At 37.9% G+C, this 26,437-nt stretch overlaps 2 protein-coding genes and 1 pseudogene across 3 annotated transcripts; 1 reads left to right on the top strand and 2 right to left on the bottom strand.

The window, feature by feature from the left end:
* Positions 1–9: 9 nt before the first annotated feature.
* LOC149027817 (rop guanine nucleotide exchange factor 7-like) lies at positions 10–3,641 on the bottom strand. The gene is made up of 7 exons (XM_089166150.1): positions 2,776–3,641; positions 2,563–2,679; positions 2,233–2,387; positions 1,880–1,954; positions 1,494–1,784; positions 1,053–1,409; positions 10–958 (listed from the first exon to the last, which is right to left on the bottom strand). The coding sequence occupies exons 1-7, from the start codon at positions 3,116–3,118 to the stop codon at positions 470–472; spliced, it is 1,827 nt and encodes a 608-aa protein (XP_089022276.1). The 5' UTR covers positions 3,119–3,641; the 3' UTR covers positions 10–469.
* An 8,430-nt stretch (positions 3,642–12,071) lies between these two features.
* Positions 12,072–13,252, bottom strand: LOC149027816 (Adenine nucleotide alpha hydrolases-like superfamily protein). Its single transcript, XM_089147449.1, has 4 exons — positions 12,965–13,252; positions 12,780–12,889; positions 12,535–12,653; positions 12,072–12,442 (listed from the first exon to the last, which is right to left on the bottom strand). Exons 1-4 carry the CDS (start codon positions 13,137–13,139, stop codon positions 12,355–12,357), a joined length of 492 nt encoding a protein of 163 aa, XP_089003575.1. The 5' UTR covers positions 13,140–13,252; the 3' UTR covers positions 12,072–12,354.
* A 2,315-nt stretch (positions 13,253–15,567) lies between these two features.
* Positions 15,568–26,151, top strand: LOC149027815 (guanylyl cyclase 1-like; annotated as a pseudogene). Its single transcript, XR_016175111.1, has 5 exons — positions 15,568–15,990; positions 16,716–17,031; positions 17,146–17,270; positions 18,459–18,561; positions 25,460–26,151. The product of XR_016175111.1 is annotated as a guanylyl cyclase 1-like (transcript).
* Positions 26,152–26,437: the final 286 nt, after the last annotated feature.

Genomic DNA, 26,437 nt, shown 5'->3' with positions numbered 1-26,437 from the left:
TTCTACCCAATTCCAGCACCAACCATAAAGCTAGTAAATTCAGACGCATAATACCCATGCCATCTCCCCATCCATCCTCTGCTGAACAGAGCAGAGTTTTCACCATTTGAAGAATATTCGTGCTGTTAATTTGGAACCAAAAATAAAAATTAGCAGATAATTAAAATGATCACAGGAATAGCACGTCTACAAACAACATTAATACAGGAGATACCCAAGTCGGACATTCAATCTTGCTCAAATGCAGTATTATCTATCAATATACTCAGGTATGTACACATAATTCTTCTTCACAGATCCTGTGAAATGCAAGAATCCCATTTAAGATTCAACTCTATGACTTTAAAAACAATCAACAAGAATAAAACAATATTTGATGGTTAACCCTCTTACTTTTTGGTTTTCACTTATCCATTTGTGGGGAATATATTAACAGTCATGAAACAACTTGTCCCAGCTCAAATTAGACTTATGTTGGGGGACTGACTACCCCTTTGTCGATCTCTAAGTTTTCCGGGCTAGACCAACTTGCTGGTGCTTCTTGAGTTGAGTTTGAGCAAGTATCTGATCCCTCGACTGAATTGCTAGAGCTTTTTCCTTTCAAGTCCACTCCAAGATAATCTGTCAAGACTTTCTTTACTCCAATTCCACGGTAATGAGGTTTGTTGTCGCCACTGGGGAAGGGAGACTTGCCTACTCTTGCAGGGCTAATTCGAGGGGCAGGTGAGAAGCTCGGCGAGGTAAAAGCCGTTGCATATGGAGTGCTTGAGACAGGCACTGAGTATGGAATGGAAACTCTCTTGTGAGCAATCACACTTACAGTGGGAATGGAGGAGTGATCATCTGAATGCTTGGTCAAGTCGTCAACATACAGCAGATCATCTATACGAGCAATAATGCTAAATGCCAGGCTCTCCAAAACTCTGGAGTAGCTCTCTAGAATAGATTTCCCAACATCCTGCAGGGATTTCAGTTTAGCTAGCTGCAACTTGTATATTGAAATAAGACAACAAGATGTAGAGCTGAAACCACAGCTTAAATAGGAGATAAACCTTGTTGTATTGGATCTTGCTCATATCCAACGTCGTCTGTGGGAGACCCGGGAAACGCTGCTTCAAGCAAACCAAGAGACTTTCAGCACGATCTGCAAGCAACTCCCTCTTATCTGCATCAACCATCAACTCCTTGACTATATCCCAGGATGACTTCGAAGCAGAGCGGGTTGTGTTAGCCATAGACCTTGAGTTTGTTCTTCGACGCCAGACATATATTGAGCCTTCAATACGGTTAGCAATTTCAAGAGCCTGGTGCTCAGAAGATAAGTCAAGGCAATCAAGAAGGCATTCAGGAGAGAACTGGTCCGATGTTATGTACCGGTGAATCATGTCACCGAGGCTGGCTCTTCCACTCTGAAACCAAATAAAAAAAACTTCTCATTAGGTCCTTATTGTTCTCATCAAACCAGAAAACTGCAAAATAAAAGATTTCATCACCTTTGGTAGAGAGTCCAAGTAGGATTCAGGGATTTCCATTTCAGACAAGGCAATGCTATTGATAGCCATGGCAGCTTTAAGGATTTGGTTTGTGCTCTCACGCTTGTGTTGCAACTGCTTCCTTGAATTTTCCTGAAGACCACCAGGGGGGACACGAGGCACAGGCAACCACCATTTTTCCTCTTGACGCTGAAGGGGTCTACGTAAAGAAGCTGACCCATCAGCATCTGGAGCTAGAATACCCTGGTCGACATACCAGAATTCTGTATTGCTGAAGCTATCCAAAATCTCCTGTGAAATGTAGACCCAAAAAAGTGTGAGCATTTTGCAATTTGTATTGAAAGGAGAACAAAATAAACTGGAATACGAGCATTTGGGGATCTTACAAGAAGCATGTTGTCCAGTTTACGCAGAGCTGGGAGATTAATATACAGATCTGATCGGGGTCTGCAACTCATAACCTGAATTTTACAACATGGAGCAAATTGGGGAAACAAGTTCAGTGAATGAAACACACATTTTGCATATTTGTTTTGCCAAAATAAAGTAAAACGTATCAAAATTCTGTTTATGATCATAGACTCAATTAATTGAACATAACCAAACTTTCAGTAACTGTAACCAATGGAATAATTTGAATATGCTTATTTTGGTTGCCATCAGTTGAGGAAACAATAAATAGAAATTAATTATGTTCAAAATATTAGAGAATTATCTGTTCTGTAAGAATTAGACCTACCTCTAGCTTGGTTCCATCAGGAAATGTTTGCCAACAGGGCGTCAATTCAACAATATGATCACTAACACAAAGAAGCCACTCCATCTCTCTTCGCCACATTGATTTCTTCCCAGGAGATAGGGGTTCCAACCTCCAAAGCTGCCCAAATAGCGTTGCTACAGATTGGACAGAAAAGCAACAAAAATCAAACGAGCTAGTATGAAATCCGTCCAGAATATGGAAGTAGGATACTGTTTCAGGGGGGAAAAAATTTAAAAATAACAATAAATATAATAAACTCTTTTTCCCATCAGCATCGACTGAAGCCTAGAGACGAAGAAAGAATAATACCACAGAGATTTGTAATGGCATTGGAAATCGCTAATGCTGTACAAACGCCTTCCCCACATCCAGACATGTCTTCCCCAAGAAGCAATTTTGAAAACCTCTCCTTCATCATCGCAAACTCTATTGGAACCCAGAAACCAGCTTCAAATTAGTGAACATCTTTGGCAAGTGAAAATACATGACTAGGAAGAACAAAGAAAAGAAAAGATTTCGTACCGGAAACCATTGATGCTTGCTTCTCTAATTCTTTTTTGTCCGAATGTTGTTTCTCTTTCTGTTGGTTGAGATCAGAAACCGAGCAAGTTTGCGCCTCCGCCTTCCTGATAGGCCAACCTAATGATGATGCTGACGATGATGATTCTTCTGAGCTGCTATTACTCCTATCTTCATTTGTGTTCGCATCAGACGTCGACGTATCAGAGCAAGAACTGCTCTCCTCTTCAATCGAATTAGTGAATGAGGCATTTTCAACCACCTTAGCGCGTGCATCAATCCTATCTTTCTTCGTTTCCGTTTCCGTTTCCGTTCCTTGAATATTCTCGACTGAGCTCTCCTTCATCCTCACTCTCCCTGCTTCGATAAACCCAGCAGAACCCCAGAGACGAACAAGAAATCCCCTTCACATTAAAAGCTTGAACAAGCAAGCCTATTCGACACGAAACTCTGCGCAGCCGAGCTCTGCGAGGAAAGGGACGAGAGATCTGGAGAGTAAACTTAGGGTATAGAAATTGGGTCCGAATTCGCAGAGCTTGGGCTTGTGCTTGCGTCTTGTCTGTTTCTTCTCCGTGTAGTCGCCAGGGGAAGCTCTATCCACAAGGATTCAACCAGTTCTAAAGGGTAAAAGGGGAAATGCAGAGACGTTTACGAAGAACTGAAGAAGTAAGAACATGAATACTTTCTCCAAAACATGACGTCTCTTGGGACATGAAGGAGCCACCCAAGCTGCAATTTATCGATCTTTGACCGTCGACGCTCTTCTTAGTTCCCTCCTCAGTGTTACCTTTGAAATGACCTCCTCTCTGTCTCCTCTGGCATTGTGCAGTTGAACACTTTGAACGGGCGGGGGACAAGATACACCAAAAGCGTAGTTCAAAAAATTATTAAATAAGGCCGTGCGTATGCCAATGCCGGAATGAAGAGATGAAATTACATAGTCACCCACTCTTCACATTTGAACGATTGTTATCATTCCGATTGAATTCATAGGCCGAATGACCCATCTGCCCTTATTGGTGGCTCAGCCGCTGGAGTGGGGTTCATTGCTTCATTATCACGAGCACCTACCGAAGAAGTTTGTCTCACAAGCCTCTCTAAATGGTGGAGTTTGGTTGGACCATGTAGAGTAGTGATAAGCCCCTGCCATAGCAAACTCAAAAGGCAAGTCAAGGAGGATGGTAGGATGGGAAGAAGGAAACTGACAGAACCTAAGACACATTGGGTATATATATATATATATATATATATATATATATATATATATATATATAATTTTTTTTTTTTTTTTTTTTTTTTTTTTTTTGGTATGGCAAAAATTATTAGCACGATCCATTAGATTAGCATCTAATACAAAATGATACGCACCTCTGTCCCTAGGTATATATTCCAGCGTCTGGTTACCAAAAAAAAAAATATTCCAGCGTCTTGCTCTGGATGCCAAAGTCGAAAAGGGTATTACTGTAAATCCGGATTTCAGCGTTTTTAAGACGTTGAAGGATTGAGCCAACTGGGGGGGGTCATTCACTGTTCACTGTCATACCCTACCTTCTCTGTGCTGACTGTGCAGATAGAGTAGGACCCCATGTATAACAGAACATAACATTTTGGGGTATTTTTCTCAGACCAGCCATGGCCATCGATTTCTTGTGTCCCTTTGACCCATAATTAGATACCTAAAATGCCCTCAGAAGTTTTAGGAAAAGCTCAAACAGAAAGGGTGTCATTGTCTATAGAAGATTTCTCTAAAAAACGAAAATATCCTTAAAATCACTGAGCCAGCATAACACTACTCCACAAGCTGAAGAGAAGATTAAACCCAAGCCTCTGCCTCGCCTTGACATCGACAACATACCCCAGGTACCAGCTCCATAATTAAAGCGAAAAATAAGTGAAAATGACATCAATGTTACTATATTATACCAAGGAATTATACTTCGGCGAGCATTTGGAAATCACTCAAAACCCATCAGCAGTACTCGCAAAACGAAGAGCGAAGCCCCCACCTCGTTTTAGCTTTCCTTGTAAGGTCAAACTTAAGTTGTAGTTTTTCTGCTACTTCTTCTTCCTCGTGGCTCCTTTTTTCCTCCTTGTTTGATCATCAACTTCTTGTGGCACCAACTGACACCTGCCTAACCCCAGCTCAACAACAGGGCTAGATAGCTATCTACCTGGTTTTGTTTTTCAAATTAAAATCACCAAAACTAACTCCCCTGACCCCTATGGGGGGAAAAGGCAAAAGGGGAAAGGAAAGAGAGAAGAGAACCCATGCATCCCTGGCCTATTGTAAAGTTATAATGACTTTGCAGGCTTTAGAAATTCAACTTTCGAATCGTATCAACTTTGGAATCGTATCATACATTCAGTCTCTAATCTGTTGTTACCAAATGCACAGACTGAGGTGTCCACTTTAGCTCTAGTGACCTCACCACCATTTCCTTCCTTTTGTACGGTTAAAGAGATCGAGGTGCGCAGGGGGTCTGGGTCCGTTGTGGTTGGCTGGTTGCGGCCGGTTACAGTCATATATTAACAAGAGATTGCATGCATTGATCATGAGCTTAATTTAAACACAAGAGAAACTTGGGGTTCCCACGCATACCACATCTACAAGCAAAGCAACGTCCTTCATATATATTCATATAGTGAACTGAAGTGAGCCCTGCAGCCATTATAAAGCAAAACGTAGGACCTCCTGCACATGCACTGCCCTTACTGGATTGCACTTTCTCCTACCAGCTTACAGGCTTTTTTTTTTCCATCTCATGCCCCCCTCCCTTGGCTAACTAGAATTTTCCAAAACTAGATTAAGAAACAACTCAAGAGTAGACTCCAGAGTTCCCTTATTTAGGTGAGTTAGGACGGTTAATCATGGTTTGATCTTTATTATTATTGTTGTTTTCATTTCTGTTTTAGCCTATTGTTAACAAACCAAAAACCTGAGGTATTAGATGGTTTCTTGTATTGCTTTCCAAGTTAAACCCTACTCTTTGATGGAGCTTAATTAATGTTTACATTATTTCAAGTGCTACAAGAAGCAATCCCTCAACCTGAACTTTTCTTGTCTTCATAACTTCTTCACCATTTTACCAAAAAAAAAAAAAGAGAGATAACTTCTTCACTAAAGATTAATCTGACTTACAATATAATCCATGTTGATATTATTGCCTAAAGCCGGATTTTGATAATTGTATGTATTAGTGTCATACCAAACCGTTTTTTAAACTTCCGAACTATTACAGACTATATGAACCAGAATCAACCACATTAGCCTTAGTCATTTGTTCTTCAGCCACTTGGCTATCATCAAAATTCAATCTTCGAACTGGCCCCCTTAGCTCTCCTCAGAATCCAGATTTCGGACTAGCTTCTTGAATCCACACTAATCTTTCGGCACTCTCCGGAAAAGGGTTTCTGGCCCAACCACTTGGCGGCAGATATTTTCTAGATACATCACTCGACACATCTCCCGGCCACCACTTGTCAGCAAGACCCTATTCGGATAAGAAGTTATCATTACACAATTGTACGCATGCTAAGCATTTAATGTGCCGTATCTATACATTTAATGCACCTTATTTGTGTGTGGGTGCCTATCAGAAGATAAGATAAACCAGTCTACCAAAATCTCTTTGGGTCTTGCTTCCCGTCGGCTTGTCAAGGAGATCAGGACAAAACATGTCCCATGTGATGTCAAATTTTGACAGGCATCCCTGCAAAACTTGTAAATAGTGCATAAATCCAATTGCTTCAATCACAAACAAGCCGCACCTTCACCTTGGTTTTTCCCCTGGAAATCGAATCAAGCCATCCAACGGCTGCCATCAATCTTCTCCATGGAATCTTCTTCTGGTATAAAAACAGTCATTTATACCTTCTTCTGGTAAGTGAGGCAAGCTAAGCCAAACTAAGCTAAAAAGCCAAGTTAATCCTACATTAACTTCGGCACTTATCCAAAAAATTTCACTTCTTCAGGCATTTTTCCCATCTTTACGAAGAGTTGTATTATCCATAATCTGAATTTACCATCGGAAACGGTTTTTCGAATTTCCATCCACAAAAGTAGTCCGCTCTCACGAATTTTCTTTGATCTATTGATCTCAGGTTTGAAACATTCTACGGTTGAGCTAGAACTTAATTACATATTTTAGAGCAACAATTAGTAACTGCCAAGCCAGTTTGAGACATTCTACGGTTGAGCTAGAACTGACATATTTTAGAGCAATAATTAGTAACCGGCTAACCGCCAAGCAAGTTTGAGATTGTGCTTTTGGGTGGAAAAAATATGCTAGAGATGATAAGAGTCTTTCTCATAAAGTAACTAGGAGGGTTCCACTCCACTTACCGGTTTGTCGTTTAATATAGTAGACCATGTGTGCCTTGAGACTTTCTTCTTTTACTCTCTCTCTCTCTTTCTCTCAACTCTTAGCTATTTTTTTCGGTAATTAATTTTTTCTCATTTCTATACATGTTTTAAAATATTTCTGATAAGAATTTGTATGTTCTAAATTTACGCTCATAATTGAATCTTAAACCGCTAATTTCTATGTAATATGCCTTTTTGGCTTGTATAGTTGGCGTATCTGCTAACGGCTGTCTCCCTTCCCTTTCCATTTAAATAATGGCTCAACGGCTCTTCGCACAGCTAGGTTTAACGGCTACTTTGAGGTTCAAACGATTCAGGCTGTAAAGATAAAAAATTAAATGGCAAAAGGCAACACATAAATACGAGCCTTGAGCTTTCGGTCAACGGAGGCCACGCTGAGCTTTTTATATTTGAATTTCAAACTGAGATTCTATTAAACGAAATTTTTCTTTTTTGGGTAACAAAGTGAGCTTATATTGTATATTTGTATGTACGTATACGTACTCACAATCACAGCCTTTTTTTGGTAGAACCCACACAAACAAGTCACAGACTCACAGCTCACCTGCTTGTACGTACCGTTATCAGGTAATTCAAAGAGTGTTGAGCAATTATTGTGTAGTTAGGGTTCAGATGGAAACTTATAGTTGAGATTCATTTCACACTTAAAATTTATCAAAAAAAAAAAATCATTGCCAATGGTGGGTAGTTAAGTGGTTAAAAGCCCAAACTCCCATTGGGAGATTTTAGATTCGCATCCATTTAGCACCTATATTAGTAATATTCCCTCCTCACCTAATATAAACTCGTCAGTTACAAAAAATTAGAAAAAATATATCATCATGCAAAACGAAGCGACTCGAGCGGTCAAGATTTCTTCTCAACCACAAATTTTGATCTGAACCATAGGTGTTGCTATTGCAACACGGGAGGGATTTTGATTAATTTTACTGCAATTCTTAACAAATATTGATGTGTCATAACCTTGAGATAAATGATAAATTTGTGGCTTGATAAAAGGGGCGGACTCTATTAACCATACTCTCTTTGGGTGTAAACATGTGAGAGTGGGGTGGTTTGGACGTGATTTGGCTCCTATTTTGGACTCAAGGCATGTTGTTTCTTTGGACAAGGTGCCAGCTAGTTGGAGTTCCATGAGGTTCCAAGAAAATGGAGAAGAAGATATTGAATCTGCTATTATATTGTTGTTGGACCTTGTGGTTGGCTCGTAACGATCTAGTGTTCAATGGGAAGGTGTGGAGTGGCATTTATCATGTTTATTCTGATGTAGATATGTGACATGTGTCCCAACACTACATCAAATGGTTGAAATGCTTTTCTAAGTCACATCAAGTAACTTATAAAAGGATTTCAACCATTTGATGTGATGTTGGGACATATGTCACATATCTACAAAGAAATAGATGGTCTATTTCTAACAAGGAAATGGACTAGATAAATTTCCAGGTGTAGAGCCCTGAGGAAGTTATCAGCCATGCCAATAAAGCACATGTTGAATATTGGAGTATTGTTGTCGAGAGCAACATTGGGTGTGTGGAAAGGGTTGTATCAGGCCCATCATGGGCAATGCCTTGATAGGGGTACAAGAACAGCTTAGACTATATATGTTAGTTCGAAGGATAAAGAGGGGTGGGAGTGCTTGGCCGTGGTTCGAATGGGGCTATGTTCTTGGCCCTCTCAAACCTAGGGAGCTACCCTTCTACGTTGTGTGATGAAGTTTCTAGAAAGTGGTTGTCAATATCTGATTTTTGTTCTCAACCGAGATCAGCCATGTGATCTGGTGGAGGCGAGCTCTATTTGGACCACATCCTTATGTTGGTCCAACAAATTCTTATGTGGTCTTTTTGTTTTCTTCTAAAGAGGCTAATCATGTAGCCGATGCTCTAGCCAGGAGGGTACTATCATGGGCAAGTGAGACATTGTGACTCTTTTCAGTACCTTTGCTTCTTGACTTATGTGCTCAAGATGTTTTGTGTTCTTCTTGCCTTAATGATTAATAGAATGTTTCTTTCCCAAAAAAAATAAATATAGGTAAATCAGTGTCTCCACATATTGATGTAAGCCTCGCCTCTTGATCCTATTAGGCATAAAATACGACTTAGATCATTCGACATTTTTTTCTTCTTTTTAATTTGAGGGTCATCTATGCCAATTTACATACACCTCAACTCTAACTTTATATATAATTTAAATACATTATTAAGGACAGTGGAACTTATGACCTCTTTAGTAAGTGTTGTTGTAGAATCCTGTTCGGCAACACAAACGAACAACCTGCAAACGAGCGTGTTCGACCGGGTGGGCCGAGGTACGTCTCTGACGAGCAAGTTAACAAGGGATCAAACCAGAAGAATGAATAAGAATTAAGTATTTACTATTGCTTATCTTCCTCTCGTTCATAGATCTATTTATATAGATTCTAGGATTGTACCATCCTTTTGTGATTGAATCTTACTCAAGACTCTTGATGATGATTGAGCCCTGGTCGGACGCTTGAGTCCTGCTCGGACTCTTTCTGATGAGTTATTTCTTGACTTCTCTTCTAGGTCGTTTCATACCTTATCTGCTCAAAAGTCTTTTATGACTTAAGAGTCTAATTGTCTTTGACGGTTGATCTATGTCACTCTTCTAACCGAAGAATTCCTCGCTCTTATATGCTCGAGAGTCCATTGAGAATAAAACTTTGATTGTGCTGGATAACTTATCTTTATTAGTTATCTGTTACTGTTGAACCGCACATTGATTAGACCTGTCAAGTTCGCCGGATTGGATGTTGGTCGACCCAAACCCTGGTCAATCGTATTTGAGATACCCAATCATTAACAATAAGAAACGTTGGACATTACCAATTGAACAACCTTTGACAGTATTAAACCAAATTTGACATCACTACTTATCATTAAAATTAATTGCTCCTCACAAATCCACTTGAAAATAATTAAATAAATAAATATGTTTTCATCTCCATTTATAAAATAATTTATCCGTTAAAAATTATTCTAGCATGAGATGTACATTATTGACCAAGTTATATAAAAGATACATATGTTCCTATATATATGAAAAACATCATATGGTGGCCTTTATTTCAAAAGTCCGTCCCTATATTTTGTGATTGAATCTTACTCAAGACTCTTGATGATGATTGAGCCCTGGTCGGACACTTGAGTCTTGCTCGGACTCTTTCTGATGAGTTCCCTATACTTGTTTCTTATTTATTTCGTCCAAAAGATAAAACAACTATACTTACTTTTTATGATCGTCTACCATGGACTTCTACCCATAAAATAAATAAGAGGAAGAAAGAGGGATAATCTAGTATGGACACTAGGAACAATGTATCAGGTGTCTCCCCTTGAGGAATAAAAGTGGGCCTTAGTCATTTTACCCCACAAAATGGGCCGTAGTCTAGTTACAACTTGGGCCTATACGTGAAACCCAAGAACACCTCATGCGAATTTGGATGACATTTTGCTGCAGAACTTGTGGTACTACAAGATGATTTTTTTTTTTTTTTTTTTTTTTTTTGGGGTGAAAGAGAGATTGCAAGATTGAGACCTAAGGAAATTGAATTCTGTTGGCTTGACAACCTTGCAGCGAGGACATATCCAAATTTTTATGTGCTTTTCATGCCCTACTTTATTCTATTCCAAGGAGGAGAGAGACTGGAAACAACTGCTCAATCCAAGTGGGCACTAATGTCAATGGTTTATCAAGCACTAGAAGCCAGTACCAAGTGTTACTGGGGACCCTTTTTAGATTGAATTAATCCTACTATGTCTATCTTGATACTACTATTTGATATCAACTCCTCCCCGTTTTGAGCCCAGATCTTTTCTGTCTAGGCAGGTTGTTCAGCCATCCATCAGCTCCTTTGTATGGACAACACACGGCTTCCTTGTGGTATATGAGCAGTCCAACCCAGAGGGCGTGGGAGTGAGCGAACGCCCTCTGTTTTAGCCTCAGAAAGTTGACGAGATACTTTTTTACCTTAACGTGAACTCATTGTCCAAGTTCACCAACTCCGAATGCTGAACAAGAACTGCCAAATCATTCCAACCACCTTAGAAGCTAGCTCCACTCAAGTTGCAATTTGTCTAAAGGTTATGGTTTAAGCATGACGGAAGTCAAGAACAAAGCCAAAAAAAGTCAGTGAAGTAGCATGGATCATCATCAAGTCTCAATCTATTTAGGCTGTTAGTTGAAACATGAAAGTTAGTTCGTAATAGATGTATTCACTCACACGTATAACCCACCACACCATTGTCTATTGCTTCATATATCAGTGAATAGTTCAAATTGTAGCAGCTGGTTTTTATATTTAAAAAATATTCTCTTTGTTTTTTTCCAATGTAACTATTCCGGGTTGCTGAATTACGTTATTGTTCATGATCAAGAGATTTCAGAACAACTTCCTTACTAATTTCTTTGTTTTCAATCATAATATTGTAACAGGAACTCTACCTCTGTCACACCCTATCTAATGCTATCAAATCCGTCCCAGCAACTGTGGATGTAATTCATAGCTATAAGATCTCAATTACACCAAACATATAATTCTACAAATCATGAACAAACATAAATAATTTTATAATTAATTAATTAAACATCTCAAGACATCAAAATAAATATAGAAGGATAATCAAATATGAATAGCTAAATCATAGTAGAATATCGATGCGAAAGCAAAAGTAAATCTGGAGAAAAATTGGATCATTACATGGAGTAAGGTAAAATGATTGAGATCCACAATGGATTGCAAGCAAGAATCACATAGGCTGAAGAAGAAAAGAAAAGAAAACCCTGAAGAGCTTTTCCGTTCTCCATTACCTTGTCATCTTCTTTCATCTGTATTTTTATTCTTTGTTTGATTTTTATCCCCAAGTCGTTTCAAGTTTTATTAGATGACACTAGATTGTTTTCGAATTTCATCAAATAGAGAGAAACTCGGGATTGCAGATAGTTTTCATAAAACCAACCTAATTGGTATTAAACAGCCGCACAGGGACTTAGAATGAAAGGTACCAACAAAGCCTCCTCCCTTGATCTGTTTTACAAGCAAAGACTCGAATAATACAGAAACACATGAAAAGAAAACAGAATACGAATTTCTCCAGATACTGTATTTTTATTTTCCATGATCATATCCATAGCTAGCCATAATCCTTCACCAACCTCAGATTTATCCAATGGCAGCATCAGGGCTTGAAGCTAGGATCCTTCACAACTGTTACGGGACATGTCGCATGGGTGATCACGTAATTTGTCACACTCCCCAACAATATCCTGAAATTTTTTTTCCCCACCAAAAAGAGGAAAGATTAGAAAGAAAAAGAATTCGACAGACCAGCACAACCCAATAAGGCTAATCAAGTTACCTCTGAAGAGCGCCAAGTCCTCTGCTTCCCAGGATTAAGGAATCAAGCTTCAGATCTTCAACGGATTCACATAGCTTCTCCCTCGCATCGCCCCAGTGAATCTTTGACAGTATGGTTGCCTGAAATCATCCATCGATTTTTCAATCCAAATAATCCCATCCATTAGCATTATTTCTTTGTCGAAACAGGGATGAAAAAGATCAACAAATCGATCAGATATAAAAACACAGAAACAGAGAAGATACCTCCTTCTGCCTGGAAGCAGTGTCAAGTGTATCCAACAACTCAGGATCGGTTTTTATTCCGTACTTCTGCATGACCTCCGGCACCCGGAACTCCGACAAGGGGATCAAAGCTGCAGATCACAGAGTCAATTAGCTTAATAAGAAGTCATGCATGAGTCTAAGATTCTGGAGGTATTGTTACTTACGGGAACCAGTACGAGACCAGAGAGCAGTGCCGGACTCAACGCCTTCTTCAGGCCTGATGTGAAGGATGACGAGGGTGTCACCCTTGTCTACCAGGTTATCTATGGCCCATTGCAGTGCACATTTGCTGCTCTTCGAGAAGTCAATCGCCACTCCTATCTTCCGATCCTTCACCATCTCTCTCGGTCTTCTCTAACAAGTGAAGCAAATAAATCGAAAGCCAAGGATTCGATGCTTGTCGAAAGTCCGAAATCAACAGAGGTGGTAGAAATCAAGGAAGAAGAAGAAAAAATAAGAATGAATGAAGATTAATAAAGGCCAGTGACAAAAGAATCGCGTGAGGGTCCACGCATTTTCTCCAGTTCAGCACACCGCCTTACCGATATTCACGGCAACTTGCCTAGGTCGTGTCGACACGTGTCAGTAGCCATTCATCCTCACGACGTGGGTCACGTGACTCCCACAGCACTGGTCTTTGAAAAAAAAATCATTTGTCATGCACAACAGTATGTTTTTGCACCTTAAGATTAAAAGTTTAATTTTAAATTTTAAAAATCGATATTTTCTTCTCATCTATTCCATTCTATGAGGTTAAACTTTTTTTTTCTTTTCTTTTCTTTATTGTTCATGCGGGCCATTTATGCACACCTTGACAAAGGGGAGCATATTTAATTAATACGAGGACAGTTTCATGTCTAGCAATGAGAATATTTAACTTCTAATTACCGGTCATTTAATGTTTAAATCTGCACCATTTTGCTTTTGACGGTCGTGATCAAAATCTCGACAAAAATTTCAATTTCGATTGTCCGTCTTATTTTCTATCATCTGCAAAACAAATGGTCGATCTCGACTGTTTGGCACAATATTGTGCATTTAATGAACAACATTTAAGTCTGGTTCAAATTACTAATTTAGAAGTATAGGTGTTTTGGCAATTGTAATGGGTTGCCCATCACTTACTCTTAAGACCTGATCCCCACCTGGGCTCGTATTGTAAGACAAATGGGAAATGAACAAAAATCTGGTTGAAAGTAAAGTTCCATTCCCCACGGAAGAATATGTTTTACTATTTTTCAAATTCAGTGGTTGAAGGGATGCAGGATGGGTCCACTGGAGTGTTCTCCCCACGAAGCTTCTTCTCTGCTTCCTTAACGTGAACTCATTGTCCAAGTTTGGCCCTGACAGCGCCAAAAGGTTGCACACTTGCATGCGCATGTGGGCCTCATACAGATTGTGGAGCCCATTTAAAATAGTGGGCCTAACCACAGGAAAATGTCCAGATCCCCAATCAGGAGTTCGAATTTAGCAGAACTAAGACCCCAAACTCGGAATGACAATGAACCAGTGCAGGTTTGGTTTACTTTTATTCTAAATACATCAAATTCCCCTATTCACGTCAGGCCCAAATGCATTTGATGTTAGCTTTCACTCTAAAAATGTTCAGTTTAGGGAAGAGTTTTTTTTTTTTGGGTGTTTTTCTTTTATTCTTTGTCATATATCATGCCATCGATCATCATATTGAGTGGTAAACAAATCTTAATTATGATTTTTTTTTCTCTCTCTCTCACCTTGACTTACAAATGTTAATGATAAAATAATTATTAAAAATAATATAGATTGTCAATGTTCATTATCCCTAAAAAGATAATAACAAAATATATAACTTCTATATGAATATTTCAATCATCTCAACATGAGATAGTGGCGAATGTTAACTGAAAATTACAACAATTATCATTTCATATAAAAAATATTTTATTTTATGTAAGAATCATATATTGTATTTTCTTAGACTTTGATATTTACATACCAAAGAATATAGTATTTCTATTAAAAATATGCAATGCACACAACTCAATAAAGGAGTTTTGATTCATCCTATTCTAATTTTTCTTCTTCTTATATTTAATATGTCTTCTCCATTTTATAATGTCTTCTCCATTTAATATGTCTTCTCCATTTTATCAGGCATCAACACAACGACTCATTTCAAAGTAATTGTATTTTTGAAAATAAGTATAATAAATTATATACCATTATGTTTTATATTCAAAGGTAAAAAAGACTTTATCGCACTCGTTTTCTGTAAATAATGAAACTTATCTTATTCATATTATAATGTAGGTGCATCGTAATTAGCATATGTGACTTATTGAATCTTAAAGTCAAACAAATGATAAGATATTAAGTCATAAAGTTTTATCAGCATAATAAAATTTATTTGAGAGTTTTATCAATATTTGAATAAATTTTTTTTGTAAACAATATTTGAATAGATTAAAAGATACAATATTATGATACATATAATTTGTCGGCAAATGAGTTGAAAAAATAAGAGGCGACGATAGAGAAGAAGGCGGCAAATTCACGTGAGAGGCACCGGCACGGCAATTGCTAGGCGTTGGTTGGTTTTCAATTTTGGATTTGTTGATTCCTAGTGTCGAGTTGATTTAAGCTGCGTTTGTTTGCAAAGGTGGGGTGAGAAAAAGAGTGGGATCGTGGGAACTGTTACAAAATATTATAAAATAATAAATAAAATTTTATTTATTTATTTACATCTATACCCCGCATGTGGCGCAAACACCGCTGGGCAGCACAGATTTGCACAGCAGAAGATTTTTACCCGAAGACGAGAAGCCTGAACTAATTTACCACGGAAGAAAGATTCATTAGGCCGGTGTGCTTTACTCTCTCCACTTCTCTTTTAATTTCGTTTTAGTTTCTCTCTATTTTTCTTCCTTCTTAAATTTATACCCTCCTCTTGCACCTAATTCCTCCCCCTATCCCCTTCATGCTTAAAGTTGAAAATTTTTCGGATTCCTACTATCACTAGGTCTGTTGTTATTCACTTGATCATACCTAAAATAGATCACAGGTGTTTCTTTCTAATGGAATTCCGAACGATTTCACTGACCAATACGATTGCGAATTGACAATAACTGTGCAGATTTTGGAGCCTCTTCTATACTGAATTGCTAGAGTTTTCCTTCGCATCGATTAATGCCAGACAGGAAATGTTATCCAGGTTTCTAATCGAACTCTGTGTATAATCTGGTTGTGTTAATGGGGCCATGTTGTGATGAGTTGTAATCAGCTCGCTGAATTTGACACATTCCTTGGTCTGGGCTTGCAATTTATATGGGTCCAAAATGAATAACATATTTTTAATTGCAGATATAATTACTGCACAAAATCATGATATTGGCTCACTGTTATCTTCCTTCCTCTGTGATACCTAGCATTGTACTTTGCTCGCTGTTATCTTCCTTCTTCTGTGATACCTAGCATTGTACCTTCCAACCTATTTTAGAACTTTAAAATGGTACTCCTGTGGCGTCTCGATCGTTAAACCACTAATAAGTTGCCATTCATGGGATTCAAAATGGTCAATTGGAATAGTGCATTCCAGGGAAAGAGGATAGATCCATTACCAAAAGTGGTCTGATAACAGACCCATGTGAGTATGCTCATCTGTGAATTCCTCATAAATACAGTCTTGCACCACGCTTCAATATCTCCTTAAGTGCTTGCCTATAACCTTTCGACATCCATGATATCCATTGAATCCTTATTCTCCTTTCATTTCAAAAAAGATACGGGCACATCAACAGACACTACCCTTAAATTAATATGATATCCTCAGCAATGATGAACCCATGCCATAAAAATTAAAACTGCTCTTCTCTTGCTAGATGTATTATTGCTTTCCGATATATTTTTATTTTTGTTTATGGCATTTCAAACTTGTAGGATACTGGAGGAGAGGACACTGTTGTGAAAATACTCAAACATTGCTCAATTATGACAGTCAACTATGTTACTGACCGAATGCTGATTGCAGATCAAACAGCCTACTTCTATGTTCTGGTCTACGAGTGGAAAATGTTACTTGGTCACTCATGAGGTCTCTTTATCTCATTTTAGACCATTTTTTAAACGCTGAGAACGACAATGTTGATGTTACAACTGGAGATCATTCTAGTGGCATGAGAGCTTCCTCATTTTCTGGACCATTAGTGAATATAGAAGCTACAGTGGCAGTTTGCCAGGTTCACACTTTGTTGAAGTGAGTTTCTGCTGAGCCTGCTGGCTATGACAATCCAATTGTTCCTCTTCACCCACCCCCAACCCCCTCCCCCCTTTTAACAAACATTTTGATGAAGCATGATGGTGCTTGTAGGTCCCACACATTAGCCAGCTACATGGTTGGGACTGTGGTCTTGCTTGTGTTTCAATGGTTTTGAGAATTCTTGAAATTGAGCACTTTGACTTTCTAGCTTTGCAGAAGCTTTGCCATACAACAAGGTATCGTTCTCGACAAGATGAGAACTACAAATATTTTGATGTTATATGCCACAAGATGTGCCTCAATACCTTTTAAATTTTTTGGATGTGACACAGAATCTTCCATTGCATTAGAATTTAATATTTTGCAACATATGTAGGCAATTTTAAGATTAACTTATGTCCTTTAGAGATTATCTGTTCTTGTTCTTTGAGACGGACTTATTTGGCTGTTACCTTCCTTAAATAGCCATATTATCTTTCCTAGAATTATTAGATATTTCATTTTAGTGATGTGTATCTACATCCGAGCAAATTGACTGATAATAACATACTAACCTTACTACCTGAAAAACATACCAAACAGTTTTGACTAGGTTTAGTGAATTTTTGTGGTTTAAGTTTTGTTCCTGTCCTTGAAGGGTGTTACACTAATGGCATTGAGGAATCGAACGGATATTTAGAATACCCATTCTTGCTCAAGATTATGTTCTGCAAGATAATGCTTAGACATTTCAATTGATGGAGGACCAATTGAGGACAAAATGTAGGCATCAGCTTCATCTCATGGCCACCATGATCTGATTGTTTCCCTAGTGTTTCAGTTAATGGTCCAAGTTTACCATTTTGTTCACGAGTTGTGGTGGTAAGGATGTAGCATAAATACCATTTCATAGAAATGGAGAACTACCATATTGAACTTAATAGGACAAGATCTCCCTAGATGCCAAGAATTGGATCTGCTGAATATGGGCCCCCTGGTCTTTGAACAAACCTGCCATGAACAAGTGACTTTTCTCCTTCTACCACAGATTGGCCATATTTTTCTGATTAAGGCAGTCTGCATCTGAAAAATAAGTTTTGTCTCTGATTTAACTGAAAAATAGCAAATGTTTAATTTCCTTCTGCCATAAACTGACCAAGTCATAATGGGAATCTGCATCAAGACATAAGGCTCATCTCTCTCAATCATTTCTGATTTTCCAATACTAATGGCAACACAAATGTGTTGGGTAGTGGCCTAGCTATCTCAAAATTAACCAATTTTAAACTGCCGATATTTGTCTGTAAAACTATGATTGTAGTGTATGATAATCATGATCTTGATTCTGATATAATACGTGCATGGGGAAAACTGTATGTTTTTCGGTATTATTCTATTTAGTATAATATACAGGTTTCTTAATCTTGATTTATTCTACTTTGCAGTGTTTGGACTGTTGATCTGGCATATATATTGCAGAAGTTTTCTATTAGTTTTTGCTTCTTCACCATAACTTTAGGAGTAAATCCTGTTGAGACATTTTACAAGGTGAGTTATTTTCATATAACAGGGGATAAATCTATTTCTGTTCTTTGCTTTGGAATGTTCATTTGTCATCCAATGCAGGACCATTCACTTCATTGTTGTTGTTGTTCTCTCTCTTTTTTCTTTTCCATATATTGGGCAATAAAAATGGGAGGACTAGAGCCATCAGCCATACCTTGTGTAGCTTTCTGTTTGGTCTTGGTTTCTAATAGATTATTTCATGCCTCTCTACTATAATTGTGGCAAGTTCATAAAAATTTGGATATGAAACCCTAGGTATATATTTGAATTATCTTTCTTGGTTTTATGTGGTGAACTGTTAAAAGAGAATATGTGCAAACTTAATGTTCATCTATGAATACCTGGGGTTGTAAGTATGCCAGTTCTCAGTTATTTTCTTTATTGTTAATTTATACTGTTTGTACAAAGTCTGGTAACGATTGTGCCTAAAAATGTTTACGCATGTTGTTTGAGAAGAAAATAAATTGTAATTGCTTTTCATAATGGCAAGTTAATTCTGAAAAGTAGATACTTCTCCAACAACAATCATTATAGTTTTGTGTGCAAGAGCATGGATACATAATCGAATGAGGAGGGCGAGAAAGGGAGGGGTGAGAGAGGAAATAAATAAGAAGATTGTTGGTTGCATATAGAAGACAATAGAGAGGATAAGACAAAATGTTGAGAGATTTTGGAGAGTTGAATAGAAACTATTCTGCTAAGGTTCTAGTGTTTTGCGGAAGGCTACTTTTATTGCAACGTGATCCTTACATGGTTTTAGTGAACAGAACTCAAACCTGACCACACACCTTGACCCAGTTATATTTTCAGTATAATGTCGGATCCTTTGGTAAATGCACGTTTTGTCCCAGTCCAGACTTTTTTTATTAACTGAACATAACCTGTCTGACCATATTCTACGCTTTGGGGATTTAGAAGGTTAGAAACATAATTGTGGTTGGGGAGACAATTAATTTTCTCTTGATGCTATTGAAGCTTAAGCTGCAGTTCATTAATGGCTGATTTTTTCTGAAATCTGAATCTGAACCTTGAATCTTAAAGTTGTTCTCCAACACTATTGGAGGATAGCTTTGAATCAAACCTCCTGGGCTTCATTCTGTCAAAGAGTTGATTGGATCAAATACCACACCACAGACAACCACCGTGGTGTCACACTGCAAGGTGTCGATTGGACCAAACACCAATCTCACCAGCCTTGACATGTGCAAACATTGTTCTTTAGACTGTCTTTCATGACTTTTACTCACCTCTAACCCATCGGAAAGATGAACCGAGGAGCACGCTGAGTTGCTGGTGTTGGGATCTGAATTAGGAACATTTAGAGCTTCTGTTTGGAAATTCTTAGGACTCTCCTCCCCCACCCCCACCTCCATGAAACACCCAGCAAAAATATTAGAGAAAACTGTCCTACTTTCAACCTTTATATCTAATCATATCATCTGGAATACATCCTCTCATGTGCAGTTGACTGCAAATAAATTGAGCTAGACTAAAAGTTTTGAGATTTTAAGGTGATATGTCTTTATTCTCTAGCTAAATAAATCAGATCATGCTTCAAGTCATAATGAAGGTTTAAATACATGTTGAAAATCTAAGAACCCTTGCATGTTAGAGAATTGACCTAACTAGCCTTCGGGAGACAGTTCGGGAATTGGCTCAACTACCCTTGAAATGTTTTGATGATCACAGACACATATAATTGCGAACTACTGATATATTGTGTTCAAGATAGATATATTCATATGCAAAACCAAACACTCAAGCAGAGGGTGTACCTTGCACGGAAGCAGCCCAAGTATTACGAAAAGACTGATCTTAAGGACTCAAAGTGTGGAAGACCAAGGAATTGACATCCCCACGTGCAAATACAAGCTCTAGAGTCAAGAATGACAGAGAGCCATCTTGAAGACCATGCATATAGGTTAGGAAAGTGGCACGTGTAAACACATGTATTTTTTAAGTTAGGGATTTGAAGAAACCAATCCAAAGGGCAAAGAGGACTAATGAATCAGTCCTTAGGGATGTAAAAAGATTTTTAAAATATTTTTAGCAAGCCCTAAACAAGCCCATGGTTTGTCTGTTGGTCAATTGTTAGTTAAGTAAGTCGGATCAATCATCACCATTCCAGAAGGTTCATGGTACAGACCTTGGGAGCCTCCTGGTCCTGGTCGACTGTCAACCTGACTTGTCCAAGGTCGATGGTCAAGGTAGGCCATCAATCGATCTCACAGACAGCTGGCTTATAATGGCTAGTCTACAATTGCTATATTAAATCAGTCAATTGTAAGATGCCCAAGGTCGAGCGTGAGATTAAAAAATATGATCGTTCATATCCATTGGGACCCATTTTGACCCAAACTTTTGGCTATAAATAGAGGTCATTATGACACTCCGAAGCACTAAATACAAGGAGCGAAAAGCCCTCATTATTGTACCATTGTTAAAGCCTTTTTGGCCTCCCTAATATCCAAACCTTCGGAGATTTATTTGTCAAGAAGGTAGAAGTGTTGATCTCAAGGTAGAGCCTGGAGAGTTGAGGTTGATCAATCATCGCTTTCATTTCATACAAAGGGAAGTGCCACCCTTGATGTATTTGTGAGTGATTGCTTTGTATTTACTTTTATTATTCTTTATTATTGGGTACTCTTGAGTGGAAGCAAAGATTGTAGGGTACTCTTGCTTGGAGTCAATAATTTTGTAAAGGTACTCTTGCCTATATAAAGATTGTGTAAGAAGGTGTTGTGTACACACCTGTTGTACTGAAAGTGGATATACTAGTAAAATCTTTCTAAGGTTTAGAAGGGAGTGGATGCAGATTCAGTTCAATCGAACCACTATGACATCCCCGTGTGTTGTCTCTTGCTTTACTTTATTGCTTTAATTATCAATTTGTTAATTATTTGCGAAGACAAGCGCGGTTCACTAGTCTCAAACTATTCACCCCCCCCCCTTTAGGTTGACTTTCATTGCAAACTTCTTTTGGATCCTGGCAGAGCTGATTGAGGATGAGTCTACGAATTATTCCTTCCCTTTTTCATCTTGTTAGGATATATAGATGTTGAACAGACCATTGCTTAGTTTGGTTCTCATCTTTTATTGAAATGAAGAGGCATATATTCATTTCACTGCTGGACCAGTTGGTAACTTTAACAACCTCACATTGGTAAATATGCAAGAGCAGTTGCCGGATGACCTGGTAGGAGTGGATAGATTATTCAAACTAGCTCAGAAGCTGGAATTAGCATACAGGTGCTTTATATTTTTCTAGCTTTAGCATTCATGTATTTGATGGTTGGTTGGAAAAAGACTGATCTCCTGAAACATTTTTACATGATGTGTATCCCCCTCTACCAAGATGCAATTCAAAGACAACCAAACTTATGCTTTGAGAACCGGCTGTACTTTGAGAATGACATTAATTTCCTTGTTCTAATTACAATTTACGAGGCCATCATATTTAGGATTTTTATGAAGCTGGCTGCTTGTTCTAGTAGCTGAAACTAGCCCTATTTGTGGTCAATGGAATAAGGAATGTCATTAAATTACATACAATAAACAGGAATTCCTGAAGAAGAGAAAGCACACACACAAAGACAGGTAGGCATATCCTATCATGTAGCCTCAATGGGATTCACAATAGTACCCCTCATAGCCTATTCCACCACCTATATTGCTATCAGTAGGACTGTAGGAGTCTTACCATAAGATGAATTACAAACCAAATACAACTCAAGTAAACGACAGTGACCTTCCCTAAGATAAACCATGACCCGACATAGTTTCCCACTCTGGAATTAACATAAACACTTCCCCTCAAGCTTGATAGTGTGCATATGTATTTGTGTATACCAACCACAAGCCAAAGTATCACATCAGCAACGATGACATTGTAAGCCCTTCTCGGGGAGGTCAAGTGCAATCTTCACAAAGAAGACAAAGTGCTGCATAGGTTGCTGTGAACCATGGATAAAAGAGCAACATAGGTTGTTATGAACTGCATATGACAACAGAAGGCAGCTGTGAATCGCTAATGCAGCATAAGATTTCTGGTAATTACATAAGACAACATACCGTCATTGGAATTGCATGTGGTCTTTTTCGAAGAAAATACGTTGCTGATGACTAGAGAAATTGACATGAAAAAGCAAATAATAATAATCTTAAAGCAGACGACACGAGTAGATAATAATTTCAGATAATAGTATATTGCAGGTAATAATCTCCAATCTCCCCTTCACGTGTTATACCACATGTGGATAAACAATGAATGCAAGGGAGGCAACGAAGAGTAACCCAATCATATTCCTGTGACAACCAAGGGAAACAACAAATTAACTAGATGACCAAGAAATCCACAGTAAATATGTCCAACCAAAGCAGATCATACAGATCACTATTCTAGATATATATAAATCCAGCGTCAATCATTGACAACAACTCAGAAAAAAATCCAAAAAAAAAACAAAAATGAAGAAAGGCAGGGCGACATCCTGTGAGTAAGCCATTTGAGTTGCCACCAAAATATGTCGAAGTGGGTCAATCTTTGATTCAGATATAAGAATTTTAAGTATATTTGACAGTAACAATAACTTGATATAGACTCACACTCTTAACATATAAACTCCCCCATTGATACAATATTAACCAGGAAGTGTTGGGTAACAGAAGCTGGATAATGATGTTTATTTATGTGGTCCAGTGAAGCAAGTAACTGGGGTCTGGTCAGGGCTACAGTGTGGAGTCATCAAAACATTGCACAGTCAGAATTGCACAACTCTCACTTTACAACTAAGTTACTTCTTAGAGCTGTAAGATCCCTGCATAAACCACTTGAAGCCCCTAAATACTGGAGTGATTAAATCTGAAATCAAATTGAACCCAAGAGCTAAGGCTACTGAAAGCATACGTGCAGCAAAATTTTCATTGATTGGATGTATCTTCTTATACAAACTGCCTGTATCTAACTCATATATCCACATCTACTAGTACTAACCTCAGCTTGTTGACAGAAACTCCCACTGAAAATGCACTATATGGTTCACAGGGGGGAAAATCACAAATAGGGTTTCTGCACAGGGCCACTGTGGGGTTTGAGGGTCTTAATGTGCACAGCCTTGCCCCTGCTTTGCAGAAAGGTTGTTTTCTAGCCTTGAACCTATGACCACCAGGTCAAATGGAGCAACCTTAGCATTGCACGAAGACCCTCCCACAGGACAAGTGATTTTACATTTATCTGTGATTATAGGGTATGCTGGCAGCATTGATATCATGACTAGTTAGGGGTCCAGCATTTTTTCTTCTCTTCTTTATTGCCAATAATTATTTCTTGTCATGCTTTTGTTTATTTCACTTCTAACTGCTAAGACCAGTATCAGGCTGTTCATCATCAAACTTCTGAATGAAAGCAACATAATGACTGTAATGACTATCTTTATACCTAATAAAGTAATAAATGTTAAACATGATTTTGCATTGAAGTGCAGCAACTAATGTTGGACTGGATCATTTGATGTTCTAACCTACTGTAAGGATCAAGATTCCTTACAACAAACAGAACAGATAGCGAAAATAAAAAACTCAGAATTAGCAACTACCAACTTGGGTGAGGTTGATGGCCAATCAAAGGACCATGGGGTATAGGGGTAGGTTTAATAAATTTTCTATTAATATACACCCAGGTTAATGGACAAATTAGGTATAAGTTAGAGCTCTCAAATTGGAAGGTGAAAGTTCAGCATTAGTAACTCAGAACCTGAGAAGAATCTAACCGTTGGATGCTTAAGACATTCTATTCATAGGAAAAGCACACTGTAGGAGAAACAGACCAAAAGCTGGCCTAATTCACCACCAAGATTGCTGTCCTGTCTACAAGCATGTAAAAGAAAGTAAAGCCAGGTCCTGTATGGTTGTAGGGAAAACCAGAAGATACTTTTGTAATGGTTTATCCGCAAATCACGGTAGAAGAAAGATTGTAGAGAAAGAGAGGGAATAAGAAGGATATCATAGGAAAAACCAGAAGGTATTTCTGTTATGGTTATTGCAAATTAAGGTAGAAGAAATATAGTAGAAAAGAAGAGGGAATAAGAAGGATATGTATACATCATTACATCTCACTATGTATCCTACCGACTGTAGAGAAGGTATCCCGCCTACCCCCACATGGGCATCTCAACCTGAGGTCTCTCAATGCACTCTAGTGACTTTCACAGCCATGGTACAAACCTGAGTCCTTTTTTGTCTTCTCAATGTTTAAATCGTGGACTTCATCCAGAGCCTTCTCTTTGTTAAATAGTAAAGCAATAATAAAATTGGGAACTTCAAAGTAAAAACTACTCCTATTCTCATATCTTTCTTTGAGGAACGTTACAAATTTGAATCTTGGACTCTATTATTGCTATTACATAAACGCAAATATCTAATTTTGAGAACTGAAAATAGAAATTCGAAATATTGAAATCTAATGTTCTTTAATGCCTAAATACCATATGGAGCCTAAATTCCTAATATTTGGGTTCTTTTTTCTTTTCTTTTTTTGGCCAAATAATATTTGGGTTCATAGATTCACCCATTCCAAGATAATACCCAAAAATATTATGCCCATGGTCCATATTTCCCAACACTCAAAATAACACATATAGGTCCTTTTTTTTTTCCAGTTTTATGTTTTGGTTTGCTGCTTACCTTCTTGCTCTTTTGAACAACATCAATAACCAACACTGACAATAAATGCTGCATGTTTGAGCTTTGTGTTGTTGTTGCACATGTGTAGTTGAAAATTAGCATTAGGTTTTCTCTATATTTTATGATTCAACTGTATTTGTGTCAAGTAAATTTGGAAAGCTTTTTGTTGTACATTTGATGAATGTTGCCTGTGGTACAGCATAGGTCAATCAGTGGTAAAGAAATCTCAATCCTTATACTGTCAGGGAAATATATTGTTATTGAGCTGGTTGACCAGCCCAAGCTGGAGTATGGGTACTGTCCTGAGATACTTTTCAAGTTTCTTTTTCTTTCTGTTAATTGATTTGATTGGATTTTTCTCTTGTATTTTTTGTTAAAGACTGTTGATAGGATACTGGGCATTCTAAAAAGTTCAGATAGTCCATCCAAGTCTCTCCAAATAGCAATACGGATGCAACATTTTATGGGTTGGGTGTTTTGTCAAGTTAGAGCTGCCAAATCCTTAGCTTTAAATTACATAACTTAGCTATTACTGCCAATTATGTTTTCTAATTTGTTGTCCAATAGAGAAAACAATTAGCAACAATATAACATGTTTATGAATCAGTAAATTCATATTATACCACCAATACTTAATACTGTCATGGGTAGTGACCTTTGTGATAAAAAGAAGAATATGAACAATGCTTGAGGGAGAATCGACTTCTCTCCCTTATAGTTACTAACTAGTGAGTACCATGTAAGATCACATAAATATCCCAACACTATCATAAGAATACCTTGGGCTAAAAATACAAGCTTATTTGACAAACTACCTTTAATACCTTATTCCAAGAATTCTAACCATCCCTGTCAAGCTGGAGATAATGTCATATATGCCTAGTTTATTTTCATGTTTTGGTCTATTATTTTGAATCGGTTTTCCTGATTTGAACTATGATTTAATTTTAGTTATTTTAGGTTATTCTCTTTTAGGCTTAAGGAATGTTCTTTGTTGTCCTTTTTCTTAAGTACTTAGTGGGGCTGGATTATGACTGTTTGGAGTCTATTTAAGTCTCCTAGTCAATTTAAGTTGCCTAAGAAGTTCAGGATTGGGATTGGCCTTTCTTGTATAGAGCTTACTTTTGGGTCTTTTATATAAGGTTGTAATAGGGGCTAGTATTGAACATGAATTTGA

The sequence above is a fragment of the Hakea prostrata genome, chromosome 1, assembly GCF_041222555.1.
Source record: "Hakea prostrata isolate BN-2017 chromosome 1, UWA_Hpros_2, whole genome shotgun sequence".
Lineage (NCBI taxonomy): Eukaryota > Viridiplantae > Streptophyta > Magnoliopsida > Proteales > Proteaceae > Hakea > Hakea prostrata.
This window is presented reverse-complemented; position numbering and strand designations above follow the sequence as displayed.